Source organism: Dama dama, chromosome 23 (assembly GCF_033118175.1).
Source record: "Dama dama isolate Ldn47 chromosome 23, ASM3311817v1, whole genome shotgun sequence".
Taxonomy (NCBI): domain Eukaryota; kingdom Metazoa; phylum Chordata; class Mammalia; order Artiodactyla; family Cervidae; genus Dama; species Dama dama.
The window spans coordinates 27,662,349-27,678,353 of record NC_083703.1 but is presented as its reverse complement, the minus strand read 5'-3'; the positions used below and the strand labels follow the sequence as shown (position 1 = coordinate 27,678,353).

The 16,005-nt window shown below is 44.1% G+C and overlaps 1 protein-coding gene across 1 annotated transcript in view; it reads right to left on the bottom strand.

Annotated features, from left to right (window-relative positions):
- The window catches only part of GAD2 (glutamate decarboxylase 2), a 61,637-nt gene that overhangs the window by 34,970 nt on the left and 10,662 nt on the right, over positions 1 to 16,005 (bottom strand). The window contains exon 7 of the mRNA XM_061125730.1: positions 13,468 to 13,583. Coding sequence (XP_060981713.1) covers positions 13,468 to 13,583 — 116 coding nt within the window. The remainder of the gene's footprint in view (positions 1 to 13,467; positions 13,584 to 16,005) is intronic.

Here is a 16,005-nt window from a genome sequence, read left to right as displayed (position 1 = left end):
AGTCTTGCCTGAGAAATCCCATGGACAGAGGAGCCTGGCAGGATACAATCCATAGCGTCACAAAGAGCTGGATACAATTGAGCAACTTTAACTCTTCCACTTTTATTTTTTCCTGTTAAACAAGCTGAATTAAATCTCCCTATTACAGGACTTGTCAGAGCCTTTAATAGGAAAACACATGTGGCAGGTATCCAAGGTAGATCTGTTTTGCTATGATTCTTGCATTTATTTGTCAATGGAACCCCCTTAGCGAGAAGCACTCAACTTGACCAGACCATGCACAGCACAGGAGAACAGAGGCTCCTTCACGCTGGATGGTCCACCCTTCTCTCCAGCAGTGGTTCCCAAACTGCAGGATACATCACAATCTCCTGGAGGGCTTGCTCCTATCATTCTACTTTCTATCTTGATGAATTTGACTACTTTAATACCTCATGTCAGTGGAACCATACGGTAATTATTTTGTGTGTGTGTGTGTCTGGCTTATTTTATCAGCACAATAGCCTCAAGGTTCATCCATTTTGTAGCATGTGTCAGAATTTCCTTCCTTTTTAATGTCAAATCACATTCATTTTAGACTTCCCAGGTGGTGCAGTGGTAAAGAATCTGCCTGCAATGCAAGAAGAGCAAGAGATGTGGGTTCGATCCCTGGGTTGGGAAGATCTCCTGGGTTAGGAAATGACAACCCGCTCCAATACTCTTGCATGGAAAATCCCATGGACAGAGCAACTTGGTGGGTTACAGTCCATGGGGCCACAAAGAGTCAGACATGACTGAGCAACTGAGCGTGCATTGCATATTCATCTTATGTACACACAACACTTTAGTTTTTCATTCATCTGTCAATAAACACTTGGGTTGCTTTCACCCTTTGCCCTTGTGAACAAGGCTGTGATGGATGGATAATTATCTCCTTGAGTTTTGTTTTTAACTCTTTTGGCTATATACCCAGAAATGGAAATGCTGGATCATAAGGTAATTCTGCTTCTGAGGAACTGCCATATTGTTTCCTTAGCAGCTGCATTTTCCTTTCTCACTGGCAGTGCACAACAGTTTCAGTTTCTCCACACCCTTGTCAATGGTTGTTGTTTTCTGTTTTCTGATAACAGTCATTTTGGTAGGTGTGAGGTGATACTTCATTATGATTTTGCTTTTTATTTACCTAATCATTAGTGATGTCATTTCATGGACTTACTGGCCATTGGTACATTCCTTTGGAGAAATGTCTATACAAGTTCTTTGCCCATTTTTGAAGGGGGTTGTTTGGATTTTGTTGCTGTTGAATTCACTTGGGCTTTTGCATGAAGATAACAAGATCCTGGAAAATTTTTTTTTTAAAAAGATTGCTAGGTGGCTTAGTGGTAAAGAATCCACCTGCCAAGCCAGAGACACGGGTTCAATCCCTAGGTTAGGAAGACCCTCTAGGAATGAAATGGCAACCCATTCTAGTATTCTTGCCTGAAAAATCTCATGGACAGAGGAGCCTGGAGGGTCATAGTTCATGGAGTTGCAAAAGAACTGGACACGACTGAATGACTAAACAACACACAGTAATCCATGCCAATCTCATACACAAGGCATCAGAACACAGCAACAGCCTCCAGCAGCTGTGTATTGTATGGCTCCCAGACTTACATTTTGCTACTCAGATTACATTCACTTCTTTTCAAGTCCAGTGAAATTATGTGCCCTCAAGGAAGAGAAGTTGGCCTGAAACCCAGCACTCTTTCATCCCAGACTCATTGGAGGGGCTATTTGTGGTGGAGATGACTGTCCAGCCCAGGGTGTGATCAGGATGGAGGCATCAGTCACTGGCTTGGGCAAACAGTGCAAGTAGAAAGACCACCGTGATGAGCGGAATCTTTGTGATTTTGGTTATGGATTCTGGCTAAGAATGTGAATCATTTCAATGGCTGTAATCACTGTGCATTCTGAAGAGCAGAGAGGATCCAACCTTGCCCCGCTGTACTACATCTTCGAGCAGCCTCCTACTATTAAATACAGGTCATTAAGCTGTTCAAAAGGAGAGCTGCTACCTCAATTTACATCTGCAAAGGGTGGCTGCCTTGAATTTTAAATTATGGCTCCAGAGTGTGTCCAATGTATGCTTTGGACTTCTTTGAATTCTCAAATGTGCAGCCTAGGAACTGGTAACACACATACTTCTATGTGTGTGTGGGGGTGTGGCTAATAAGCAAGAAGAAATCACATTTATAACAGTAGCAAACACTATAAACCAATAAATGAGGTGTTGAATAGAGGAGTTTTAAAAAGCCCAGTGCAGTTAACAGTAGTGATGGGAAGGAGTCCCTAGTCTCATTTTACAACCTCAGGAAGACAATGTGGACAATCATTACCAAGATACCTGAGAACTAAGAAAGTTTAGTTGTATTTGGAAAGAAGCATGGCTTCCCCACCAAAAAAAAAAAAAATGTTCTCTCTAACATAGTTACTGGTTCCTTGGGTGACCCCCAAAGGAAGACACCCAGGGGAAAATGGCCTAAGTCTGCTCCTACCAGGGAGGCACAGAATGGAGGTACCAGCTACCCTGCTGAGCAAGCACACACACCCCAAACTAGGCCCCTCAGTGAGTGAGCTTGTAAGCACTGTTAAAACCCAACACAAACAGAGACTTGAAAACTCCCTGAGCAGACAAAACCAGGGTAGTCAGACAAGCAAAGCTCAATTTATCCGATTTTGCAAGACAAAATTTCAAGGATGCCTCTGAAAATCATGAGACTTAAATCATTCTCCCCATTTATAGGGGCTTCCCTGGTAGCTCAGCTGGCAAAGAATCTGCCTGCAATGCAGGAGACCCCGATTCGATTCCTGGTTCAGGACGATCCACTGGAGAAGGGAACGGCTACCCACTCCACTATTCTTTGGGCTTCCTTGGTGGCTCAGATGGTGAAGAATCCACATGCAGTGTGAGAAACTTGGGTTCGATCCTGGGTTGGGAAGATCCCCTGGACAAGAGAAAGGCTACCCACTCCACTAGTCTGGCCTGGAGAATTCAATGGACAGAGGACCCTGGCAGGCTACAGTCCATGGGGTTGCAAAGAGTCAGCCATGACTGAACAACTTTCACTTTTCACTTTCCCCCATTTACAGGTGGGAACCATGAACCAACTCCCTTTCACTTCAGAAAATTTTAATATTGTTAACCAAGCTCTGTGAGGAATCAGCCGTCAGTGCCTCCACACTATATAAGCTGCTCTGTAACAACGACTCCTGAGCCTTGTTGCTTGTGGTTTGCAAGGTATCTTATCGATATGTATGCCATAAACTTTTGGGCTTCCCAAGTGACTCACTGGTAAAGAAATGCATGCCAATGCAGAAGACGCGGGTTCTATCCCTGGGTTGGGAAGATCCCCTGGAGAAGGAAACGGCAATCCACTGCAGCATTCTCGCCTGGGAAATCCCATGGACAAGGAGGCCTGGGGCACTACAGTCCACGAGGTCACAGAGTCTGACACAACTTAGTAGTAGCACCATAAACATATGCTATCAGTGATTCACTGGTTTCTGTTTTTTTTTTTTTTTCTCCTGAACTTTGACAGCACTAAGCAGCTAAATGGCACACTGAGGATAAATAAGAGATCTGATGCACCGGTCAATGAAAGGAAGTAGCCTTGTCTGGTCTTTAATGAGGAAGAATGGGGATTCTCAAGTGAGGGGCAATTACCGAGGATAATTGATCACTGTACCGAATGCCACACATTTAAAGGAAAAACACACACCCAAATAGGAAGCTTCAAGAAGGGGAACAAAGGCATGAAAAAGAAACTTAGGTACCAAACACTAAGTCCACTTACATTTTCAGGAGAGGGAACAGGGAAATAGCTAAATGCTATCTACAGATACGGGACTTTCCTGGTGGCTCAGTGGTAAAGAATCCACCTGCCAATGCAGGAGACACAAGTTCAATCCCTGGGTTGGGAAGATCCCCTGGAGAAGGAAATGGCAACCCACTCCAGGATTCTTGCCTGGGAAATCCCATGGACAGAGGAGCTTGGCAGGCTACAGCCCATGGGGTTGCAAAAGAGATATGACTTCACACTAAACAGCAACAAAAAACATCCACAAATAGCCAGCGACCTGAGAGAAGGAACTTGAGAGGGAAAAAAAAAGAGACTACCTAGTGAGGAAGAAACAGTAAGGACAGCTTAAATGGCAGGATGCCCTGAGCCTGTGAGAATACCAGGAGAAACATCTTTACTCCTTGGCACCATGTTGAACAGAACCCCTTGTAGATAAACCAGAGCAGAGCACAGTATCCTGAAGGCTGAGGAGCCTGGGAACCAGGTATCTAGAGAGAGATTTACCTCTCAGCCGGAAGGTCTACCAGTCATCCTTGGATTTGATCCTTTCTTACCAATATAGCCTTTCTGTTTGTGAGAGGAGTGAACGGTATGTGTGAATGTGTGTGTGTGTGTGTGTGTGTGTGTGTGTAGGCACACAGATCAGAGGTGGGTAAATTATGCATCCTTACATGTCACAGATGCCCAGCAAGGAAATCTTGAAGCCCAGCCTATGACTGAGCTGGAACCTGCTCCTTTAGCCCCTCCTCTTGCCCTGGAGCCCCTCTCCCACTGCCAGATAATGAACCAGTAGCCCTTCCCTGTCCTCCTGCGACCCCACACCCCTTCCTGACTCCCCTCATTTGCCTCCTATACCATCTCAGACAAGCTGGTTGCTCTTGCTCTTGCTTCTTCTCATCAAATGGACTAAAAGAGCACCCTGTTTTGGAAAGCATCTGATGCACAAAGGAGCTTGTACTGTGGGAGCCCAGAGTACAAGTTCATTGGTTTCTGATTATCACGATTTGGTGGAGGGGAGGGGATCTCCCACCATGTTCTTAAAGACTCCATGTGAGTCAGAGGTGATACAATCTGCATACGAGGCATTTCTGTGCAGCTGCCACCTTATTATTTGCACTCAAAGCTATAAGGTTACCCCACTGTGAGTCTGTGCCCTAAGTATGTTTCAAAAGAAATGAATGGCATGTACCAGGATTAAGTAGACCCAACGGTGGTGTGTGGTGACAAATGTGAGCACCAGCACTAAGCATGCATCCAGCCACATGAAAGCAACTATTTCCCTGATTTTAGGATCCTGAGAAGAGTGGAATGAAAATGTGTAATGAAAAGAGGTCATCTGGCATGGAAAGAACCTGAATGCCCATCAACAGATGAACAGATAAAGAAGATGTGGTACATAGGTATATAACAGAACATTAGCCATAAAAAAGAATTAAATAATGCCATTTGCAGCAACATGGTTGAAACTAGAAATTATCATACTAAGTGAAGTAAGTCAGACAAAGACAAATACCATATGATATCCCTCATATGTGGAATCGAGAATATGACACAAGTGAAGTTATCTATGAAACAGAAACAGACTCACAGACACAGAGAAAAGGTGGGGAGGGATGGATTGGGAGCTTGGAATTGGCAGATGCAAATGATAATATATAGGAATGGATAAACAACAGGTCCTACTGTATAGCACAGGGAACTATTCAATATCCTGTGATAAACCATAATGGAAAAGGAAATGAAAAATAATATATACATGTGTATAACTGAATCGCTTTTCTGTACAGCAGAAATTAACACAACCATTGCAAATCAACTATACTTCAATAAAAAAAAAATTAAAGAAAAAAAAAAAAGAAAGCAGTTCCTTGAGATAACATGACCTGGCTCTAGTTAGGCAAGTTATTCTCTCATTGAGTCATCATTTGTTCAGCTGCAAGGATGAATTCTTACCTTGAGAGTTGGTGTGAGAAGCATAGCTATTGACTGGGAAGGGCCCACAGGTCGCCCAGCATTGATAGATGCTCACAAAATTGTGGTCCTTCTCCAGCCTATCACCTAATGTAATTCCACCCTCAGATATCCCTGGGTAACCTGAGCAGAATTTTGAAGTCTTCAAACAAAACTAATGTCAATTCACTTTATGTCATAAAATAAGCATATGCCAAATTGGAGCATGTGAAAAAAAAGATGTCCAAATCATACAAGCAACAACAGAGAATCCAAACTATCTTAAAGCTGTGACTACTTGAGTATTGCTTGGTGTTTTGGGGGAAAGTGAAAGTGTTAGTCACTCAGTCATGTCTGACTCTTTGCGAACCCATGGACCGTAGCCCTCCAAGATCCTCTGTCTTGGAATTCTCCAGGCAAGAATACTAGAGTGAGTTCCCATTCCCTTCTCCAGGGGATCTTCCCAACCCTGGGATTGAACCAAGGTCTCCCACATTGCAGGTAGATCCTTTACCATCTAAGCCACCAGTGAAGTGTTTTGGGGGAGGTGCCATTATCCATCTTAAGAAAATAACTGACCCCCAGATATGCCTTCACCTTGCCCCCCTGGAGGTGCTCAGCTCTCTACCTGTGGGGACACCAGTGGGTGGCTGGTTACAAGGGCAGTGTTGGTTGACATTGGTGGAGTGTTTACTAAAGGCCAGGCACTGTATTAGCCCATCTCGTCCTCCCAACAACTCCCAACAATACGTGAACTGGGTATTGTAATCCCTGTTTTACAGATGAGGAAGAAATAAGCTAAGTAATCTCCTGGGAGGGACAGAGCAGGCCCTGTCATCATTTCTAGTCCATCCCAAAGCTTATGGGCTTTATCCACTAACCTGAAGAAAAACAGGCTTATCCAGTGACTCCTGACCTAGCACTTGGAGCAAGGGAGAGACACCCATCAGATGAGGAATGTGACTCAGGGGCACCGGGAGGAGTGACCACCCTCTTCTTCTCCTCTCTGGCAGCGCAATGCTGGCTCCTTGAGAGCCAACATTGGGTCTGTTCTGTTCACTGCTGTCTCCCCAGTGCCTGGCATCCAGCAGCACTGAGTGAGTGGAGGAAGGAATAAAAAAAAATATCAATGCCCAATGGATGGATTTCTGCTTTTCTGTCTCATTCCTCATCTCCTATTGCAGGGAAAATGTCCCCATGAGAGGCAACACTTAGATTTTACTATCATTTACACAATGGACAGGGAAGCCTGGCGTGCTGCAGTCCATGGGATCACAAAGAATCAGACATGACTGAGCGACTGAACTGAACTGACATGACTCTCAGGTTCTTTCTGAAGAGGAGGTTTTGATGGGATTGGGTAGAGGAGAAGATGGCACCGGGGTGATGAGGACCCTCCGAGGAAAAGGCAGGAGGAATACAGCTGGAGCAGGGGGTGCCAAGTGACCTGAATTTGGTTCACTAGTTCACTTACTGAAAGGTCAGTCAACGTTTCTGTCTAATGAGGAGCATAACCTGGGAGCTTTTTCCAAGCTGCCCAGGTCACCATTCATTTTTTGTTTTCACTTTTATATTTCCCTAATTTTTTATTTTCCAGTATTTATCATTACTTTTGTGAGAGGACTTACATCATTATTAGATTAAAAGAATAAGCTGTAAAGGAATATATGAATAGTTCATTGTCAACAAGAAGTTGTTATAGCCTTATTATTCATACCTATTGAATAATTTAGAATTATATTCTTTCTAAAATTTAAGTTGAATTTTACAAAGCCAAACAATTACTTCAATACACCATTCATTTTTTAACATAAAAGACATCTATTGTCATTGACCTTTATTGAGCCCATCTTTGCATGAAATGTTCTCTTGGTATCTCTGCAGAAGATATTAAGAAGAGGTGGCAAGAATACACAGAAGAACTGTACAAAAAAGATCTTCATGACCCAGATAATCACAGTGCTGTGATCACTCACCTGGAGCCAGACATCCTGGAATGTGAAGTCAAGTGGGCCTTAGAAACTACAAACAAAGCTAGGGATGTGATGGAATTCCAGTTGAGCTATTTCAAATCCTGAAAGATGATGCTGTGAAAGTGCTGCACTCAATATGCCAGCAAATTTGGAAAACTCAGCAGTGGCCACAGGACTGGAAAAGGTCCATTTTCATTCCAATCCGTAAGAAAGGCTCATCCCAAAGAATGCTCAAACTACCACACAATTGCACTCATCTCACACGCTAGTAAAGTAATGTTCAAAATTCTCCAAGCCAGGCTTCAGCAAATACGTGAACCAAGAACTTCCAGATGTTCAAGCTGGTTTTAGAAAAGGCAGAGGAACCAGAGATCAAATTGCCAACATCTGCTGGATCATCGAAAAAGCAAGAGAGTTCCAGAAAAACATCTATTTCTGCTTTATTGACTATGTCAAAGCCTTTGACTGTGTGGATCACAATAAACTGTGGAAAATTCTGAAAGAGATGGGAATACCAGACCACCTGACCTGCCTCTTGAGAAACCTGTATGCAGGTCAGGAAGCAACAGTTAGAACTGGACGGGGAACAACAGACTGGTTCCAAATAGGAAAAGGAGTACATCAAGGCTGTATATTGCCACACTGCTTATTTAACTTATATTCAGAGTACATCATGAGAAACGCTGGGCTGGAGGAAGCACAAGCTGAAATCAAGATTGCCGGGAGAAATATCAATAACCTCAGATATGCAAAGGACACCACCCTTATGGCAGAAAGTGAAGAGGAACTAAAAAGCCTCTTGATGAAAGTGAAAGAGGAGAGTGAAAAAGTTGGCTTAAAGGTCAACATTTAGAAAACTAAGATCATGGCATCCAGTCCCATCACTTCATGGCAAATAGATGGGAAACAGTAGAAACAGTGTCAGACTTTATTTTTTGGGCTCCAAAATCACTGCAGATGGTGACTGCAGCCATGAAATTAAAAGACGCTTACTCCTTGGAAGGAAAGTTATGACCACCCTAGACAGCATATTAAAAAGCAGAGACATTACTTTGTCAACAAAGGTCCGTCTAGTCAAGGCTATGGTTTTTCCAGTAGTCATGTATAGATGTGAGAGTTGGACTATAAAGAAAACTGAGCACGAAAGAATTGATGCTTTTGAACTGTGTGCTGGAGAAGACTCTTGAGAGTCCCTTGGACTTCAAGGAGACCCAACCAGTCCATCCTAAAGGAGATCAGTCCTGGGTGTTCATTGAAAGAACTGATGTTGAAGCTGAAACTCCAATACTATGGCCACCTGATACGAAGAGCTGACTCATTGGAAAAGACCCTGATGCTGGGAAAGATTGAGGGCAGGAAGAGAAGGGGACGACAGAGGATGAGATGGTTGGATGGCATCACCGACTCAATGGACATGAGTTTGGGTAGGCTCTGGGAGTTGGTAATGGACAGGGAGACCTGGCATGCTGCATGCAGTTCATGGGGTCACAAAGAGTCAGACACGACTGAGAGACGGAAATGAACGGAACTCACCTGATTGTCATTGAAACCCTCTCAAAAAGTATTGCTATCTGAAAATAATCTTTCTAAAGCAATTAGGAGAATCATGGAAGTGGGCTGAGGTCATGAGGGGTCTCAGCAGAACACTGGTGATGATCCCAGGAGACACAGACCCACCCTGAACCTGGCATGTGACAAGTGGAGTGAGTGAGTTATGGTGATTTATCTGAAAGATTCCAGTGTCTGCTGTGATTATAAGGAACATTTTTCCTAGATGTGATTATGCTGCTTCATTGAAGCTATTTCTGGAAGAGCTTGTGTCACATGAGGAAATAAGAGGAATTTGGAATTAAACTCGTGGTTGGGGCTTTCAAAAGATTTAGAAAGAGAGAGATGAATTACCAAGCTGCGATCTTAGCTTCCCTCTAAACCTGCTTTCAAGAAAGGACCTAAAATTCATCAGATTAATTTTTTCTGGGCTCTTCTGTCACTGAGTTTGATGAGATTCCAGCACAGGATGAATACTGAACCACATGATCTTTAAGATCATTTTCAATTTTGTGATTCTATATTTCAGAGGGAAATAATCTTGGCACTCCTAACCCCTAACTTAACACTATCTCGTTTCAACTTAGTGATTTATAGTCTTCTGTTCTTCATCACCATACTCTTTGTCTGCATTAATCTTAGGCGAATTTCAAGCACCCAGTTTGTTTTGAACAAACAAAACCAGCTTGCCCTCCTCATTAGTTAGGGAAAGTTCAGGTCTGCTTTTGTGGCCAGAGAAGTGATGGGTAGCTTTTTGCTAGATGGGTCGTTTTTGCTAGAAAACAACAGATGACCCTCTGCCTTCTGAACGTGTGAAGTTTCTGGCTGGATGCTGGAGGATGGCAGTTTCTCAACACCATTTTCATCCGTATGGCACTAACCATGTCCAGTTATCAACTCCCTGCTCATAACAGAAGAAAGGACAGTAACCAGCTCAGTTCGACAGATCAGGAAATTATATTAACGTCAGAATAATCAATATGAAGAAAATAGGATTTGAGGAAAGCTGCTTCCAGTGAATGGAGAACAGTCAGCTAGTGTGGCTCTCTGGTCAGCCAGCCTAGGAGCTGAAAGCGCAGTGCTGGAATTGTTAGAAAACTGAGGCTCCAGAGCAGATGCTGCCATTGCCTGGGTGTGAAAGCTTGGGCAAAAATCTTCCATCTCTGGGGCTTGACTTCTTCATCCATAAAACAAGGAGGTGGTGGTGTTTTTCAAGTTACCTAATATTTATGTAGAGCTCCCTACGTCCCAGGCATTGATGAAAGTGTTTTTTAAGGCTTTCATTCCATTCTCCCAAAGTCTGGCGACTTGGGAATTCTCTAGGAGCATAACAAGAGACAACAATGGAGGCAGTTCATGCCTCAGCCACTGGCCACTCCTCTCCCCACCTGACCCACACAGCACCCCACCCCACCCCACTCCTGTCTCCCTGCAGGTCAAGGGATTCAGGGAAAAAAGCTCCACGCAGAGTTGGAAACTAGCTTGTGGAACGGATATGCTGAGACCTGATTTGGTAATTTTCTTTCTTCAGCCTGTGAAGGTCTATTTCTGGGGCTGGTGGAGACAGTGATTGCAAAATCCATTAAGACTAAGGAAAGATCCAGCATGGCCTGAAGTTGGAAGGAGCAGTACAAAAGGATGAATGGGATGGAATGGCCCGGAGGCCTGGAGCCCAGAGACAGCTAGACATGGAGGTTATACTACCCCTTAACTTGAAGCTTCAAGGGCAGGACTCACTTTTAAGGGCTCATATGTCCAGAATGTCAAAGTGTTATTCTCTCAGTTGGGTCCAACTCTTGCCAGGCTCCTCTATCCGTGGAATTCTCCAGGCAAGAATAATGGAGTGGGTAGCCATTCCCTTCTCCAGGGGATCTTCCCAACTGAGGGATCGAACCCAGGTCTCCTGCTTTGCAGGCAGACTCTTTACCATCTGAGCATGAATTTGAACAAACTCTGGGAGATAGTGAAGGACAAGGAAGCCTGGCATGCTGCAGTTCATGGGGTCACAAAGAGTCAGACACAACTTAGCAACTGAACAACAAATGTCCAGAACGGCTTGGATCAAGTGCTCCAGGAGACACTGGAGTTCTTTAAATAAAGCTCTAAAACTCCCTTCCAGCCCAACCTATGGGTATCATGAAAGATATTTTAGGCTGGGGAGGGATGGAGAAGAAACAGTTTAGCATCACCTCATGTTAAGAAAAAAAGCTCCTGGTGGAAATCTGACTTGGGAAGGTATAAAATGTTAAAGCAGTCAATGAGCTGTGGTTTAGAAAACTCTGTCATCGTATTTTTTAATCTAGTTCCTACACTGGTGGTTGGGGCAGGGCCCTCACTGTTCTGGGAGTCAGGAAATTTATTTAATCCTGGCTCTATCTCTCTAGCTAACTACACCCTCCTCATTTAAAAAAAAAAATGCTAAGAACAACCCCTGTTCTGCCTGTCCCACAAGGTTGCTCTTAAATTAAATGAACATGTGTCTGTTGAAAGTTGTAAATGGTCAATAACAATCAGATGTAAGGTCTTGCACATTAGAAGAATAGCTTATCTGTCAAAATAATTACTGATTTAGAGACAATTGGTATTTTAGCTTCATAATTTTCAAATCTTGCTCCATAATAATGGGCACAGATAGAAATACCAGAAGGAGGCGGAGAATTGAATGGTTGTTGTAGAATCATTCTTTCTAAATCACCTTTCTTTCCTTGGAAAATGGAGAAGAGAGAGACCCCAAGTTGGCAATACCAAGGTATATTAAATTATCCTCAGATCACATGACTAACTTTCTGAGCAACAGCCTTAAATGAACTCACATCTAACCTGAGTGCAAGAAACTTGTGCAGAAACCAGAGAGCACAAGGAACGTGCTGACAGGTCAACCTCATTTCAGATGTGGAAACAGCACGGAAACCCAAAGAGTAAGACACCAATGTAAGATCGCCTGGTGTTTCAAGCCCAAGAATACAGTAATGTGTAACTACTGAGGGATCCAAATTCACTTTAGGGAAATAGTCACTGGAAGACAAATTGCATTCTGGTTTTCTACCCTTGGGGAAGCTGAGAAATGAGAGCTATGTCGTGGTGGGGAACCAGGCTTTGTGGACTGAGTACTGGGCTCCTCCACAAAGATGAGCATACTCTAATCCCTTACATCTGTGAATTTGTTACCTTACATGGCAACGGGGACTTTGAAAACGTGATTAAATGAAGGATCTTGAGACGAAAGATTATCCTGTGTTATTCAAGATTAATCACAAGAGAAAGAGGGAAACAGGAGAGTCAGTCAAGAGAAGGAGATGGGGTGATAGAAGCAAAGGCTGGGGTTGGGGGCAGGGATTTGAAGATCTGCTGTCGCTGCTTTTGAAGATGGAAGAAGTGGCCATGATCCAAGGCAGGCAGGCAGCCTCTAGAAATTGTAATGACAAGGAAATGGATTCTCTCCTACAGTCTTCAGAAGGAACACAGCCCTGCCTGACCCACTACAGATTTCTGCCTCCAGAACTGTAAGATACTGAATTCATGTGGTTTTAAGCCACAAAAGTTGTGGTAACTTGTTCCAGCAGCAATAAGAAAACATCAGGTGGTTTCAGGCTGTCCTCTTCTCTGCTAAATTTGATGCCTATAAATCGAGGAAGGGCATTCAACAACATGTTAAAACATGACTCAAAGTGAGATACTAAGGATAATGTGTTAAAATAAATCATTAGCTTCCTTGAATTCCATTTTAGTGGAGTGGTTGTGAATTGTATTCACTGGCTTCCAAGGAACCAAGAGGGCAGAACATCTGATCGGAATTTTCTAACAGAAAGCCTGTATCAACGGGATACTTCACAGTTTTGAGTTCGGTACTGCACAGCATTGATGATCCATACGAGTTCACAGTTACTCCGCCCTCTCTCCTCCTCCTGTTCCCCCAACACATAACCTTATTACAAAGTAGGGAATATAGGACTGAGGGTTGAAAGCAAGCTGCTTTCACTGAGCATCTTCCTGAATTTCAAAGAGAAAGGAGCTCCCTGCACTGCACCACCCACCTGATCTCTCCCCCTCATCCTCTCCCAAGAAGCATCTTCTGGAGAGAGAAAACGTGGGGTAAAGTATTTCCAAACACCACTCCTTCAACCCAGGTTTTACGGAATATAACCTTAAACTCGGAAAGGACGTTGAACACCTACATGCTCAGACGTGAAGGCAATGAGCCTGGGGACTGCAGCCATCCCTTTCTCCTTGACTTCCGGGAACATCTTAAAGCGCGCAATCAGCATGGCGTACATGTTGGATATAGCGCCACCTAGAGGGCAGAGCAACAGCAGTTACCTTTCCTAGTCGCTGTTAACATTATGTCACAAGCAAGCAACATTAATTCCACTGACCTAGAGTCCTCCATGGACACAGGAGAAAACCGTCTTACTGGTTGTGCTTTGAATTGAATCCTCAGACTCAAAGGCATTAGCTGAGAGGGTCCAAAGGAGTATTCGGCCCAACCCTAGGATGGATTCCAGCCCTCCACGCCCACGTCCGTCTCTGGGGGGTTGGGGGTGGCGGGGCGGGGCCGGGCGCACACTGCAGTGGACTCTGCTCTTACTAGGAGCCGTTTGAAAAGGCTTTTAAGAACTTAAAAAGTTGACTTCCTTCTCTGTTTGAGAGTAGGTCATTCTGCATTAGATCTGTGAAAATCCTACATATGTCCTCATGGAGAAGACATTTCATTTCAGCTCATGCAGCCCCTTCTATCTGAGCTGAGAAAGATCAGTTGCTATTAATATCGTGGACTGTTAACAATCCTTATAGAATGATAAACATCCAAGCCCATCTCATCATACTCATCTGTTAATTCCCCTCAGATGGCTCTTCCCTCTTAATGACATCATTGCGATATAATTTTAATGGTTACAGTTTCATAATTAGGAAGACACACAAGGGGAATGTTAAATCCATGTTGAACTACTTTTCATGTGCCATCCTAAGACTGTCAAGGATTTCATACCATAGAATTTTTGTCTTATAAGTACAGTTTCATTTGACAAGCAAAGAAAAGTGTTTCTCCCCAGGATTGTTGGATAGTTTAGGATTTTTGTTAACCAGATAGAAGACAGAAAGTTGTGAAAGCAAATGAATATGCTGATGTGGGAGCTGTGAGAACATGATGAGGAGTGAAAACACAATGACCCCCCTCCCCAACCCAAAGGGGGACGTGCCCGGGCTCTGCTATCATGTGAGTTCTCTCGGTTCCTTTCCCTTCTGGTGGCTGTGGAGCAGGAGGGTTCTCTGTACCAAGCTGGATGGCCCAGGTAGGGTGATGATCTCTGCCTAGTGAGCCCTGGGGTCTGACACAAGCAGGCAACCTGGCACAGAGCAGGCGTCCCCCAGAGCCTGGCTGTATCATCAGTCAGAACTAGGGCAATTCCTACTGCTTCTGGACCCTAGAGACATGGGATAAATAGAATCCAGGTCAGGCCGGCTCTGAGCTGACACCTTGTCTAAAAGGCTGACTGGATAGGATGCTGCCGGGCATGGGACCAGCTTTTGGGCTGGACAGTTCCATGTGATGGGACTTTCCTGGGCATCCCTACCCTCTACCCATCAGATGTCATGAGCACTACATGCTCCCCACTCCCAAATAAACTGTGACAACCAAAAATATCTCCGGACATTGCCAAATGTCCCCTAGGGACAAAATAACTCCCCATTGAGAATTGCTGCCCTCATTATTTTCAGAGAGGCTGGGGAGAAAGGAGGGAGGAAGAAAAAGGAAAGATGGACACAAAGAAAGTGCACCTCCCAGGACAATGATCCAGAGAGCAGCCTCCCACTCTTCTTCTCACAGCTCAGTCATTCTCCATTTAAAGGTTTGGCAGCCCCAAGAGGGATAACGAGGCTTCTGGGTCTCTGGACAGAGCAGACTGCACTGTGTAACACAGGCAAGAGGACAGATGCATAAGCCCTACATGCTCTTATTTCCCAGAAGTCTTCCAAGAAAGGATGCAAAAACAAGTCCCAAACATTCTGAGAATCCTGTTAGACAGGAACATATCTGTGACTCCAATCTTTCCCTTCTCCCCCTCGGCCCTTCAGGACGTGCTGAGCAGTGGCATTCTCCAGTTCCCTCTGACTCCCCGGTGAAGGTGACATCCCATAAACAGATTTCTTCTAGAAGTCTCCGAGAAATGGAGTATTTCCTGCCATGTCCATAAACGAGAATATCACAATCATCAGTGGACTGCAGCCCTCCAATATGAGCCAGTGAGCCCCAAGGGCACTCAGGAAGGAGAAGAATACCTGTGATCTGTGATCTGTGATCTGCCCCAAGGAAGGTCAGGATGTGAAAACCCAGGATACTGGCTCCAGATGGCTGAGATGCATATGAAAGGAATGATTTCAGTGAGTCCAAACTCTTGTATCTTCCCATTCATAGAAAAGCACTAAATTCCTTAATTTGGAATAGCTGGCTTCCTTTAATTAACAATAATCTTTGGACATTCAGACTACCAGCCCTTCATTGCAAAACTTTTGTATATCCTGGCTCCTCCCCTCAACTCCTCAGAGAAGGGTTACTTGAGATGCTGCCTCCTAGGCTTAAGTCCTAAAAATTTCCACCGAATAAAACATGACTCAACCATTAGGCTGCACATATATTTTTTTTTTTTTGGTCCGTCTCAAAGAACTTTCCATGAAGCATGATGCCACTGGATGTTATAGATGAAAGTATAGAG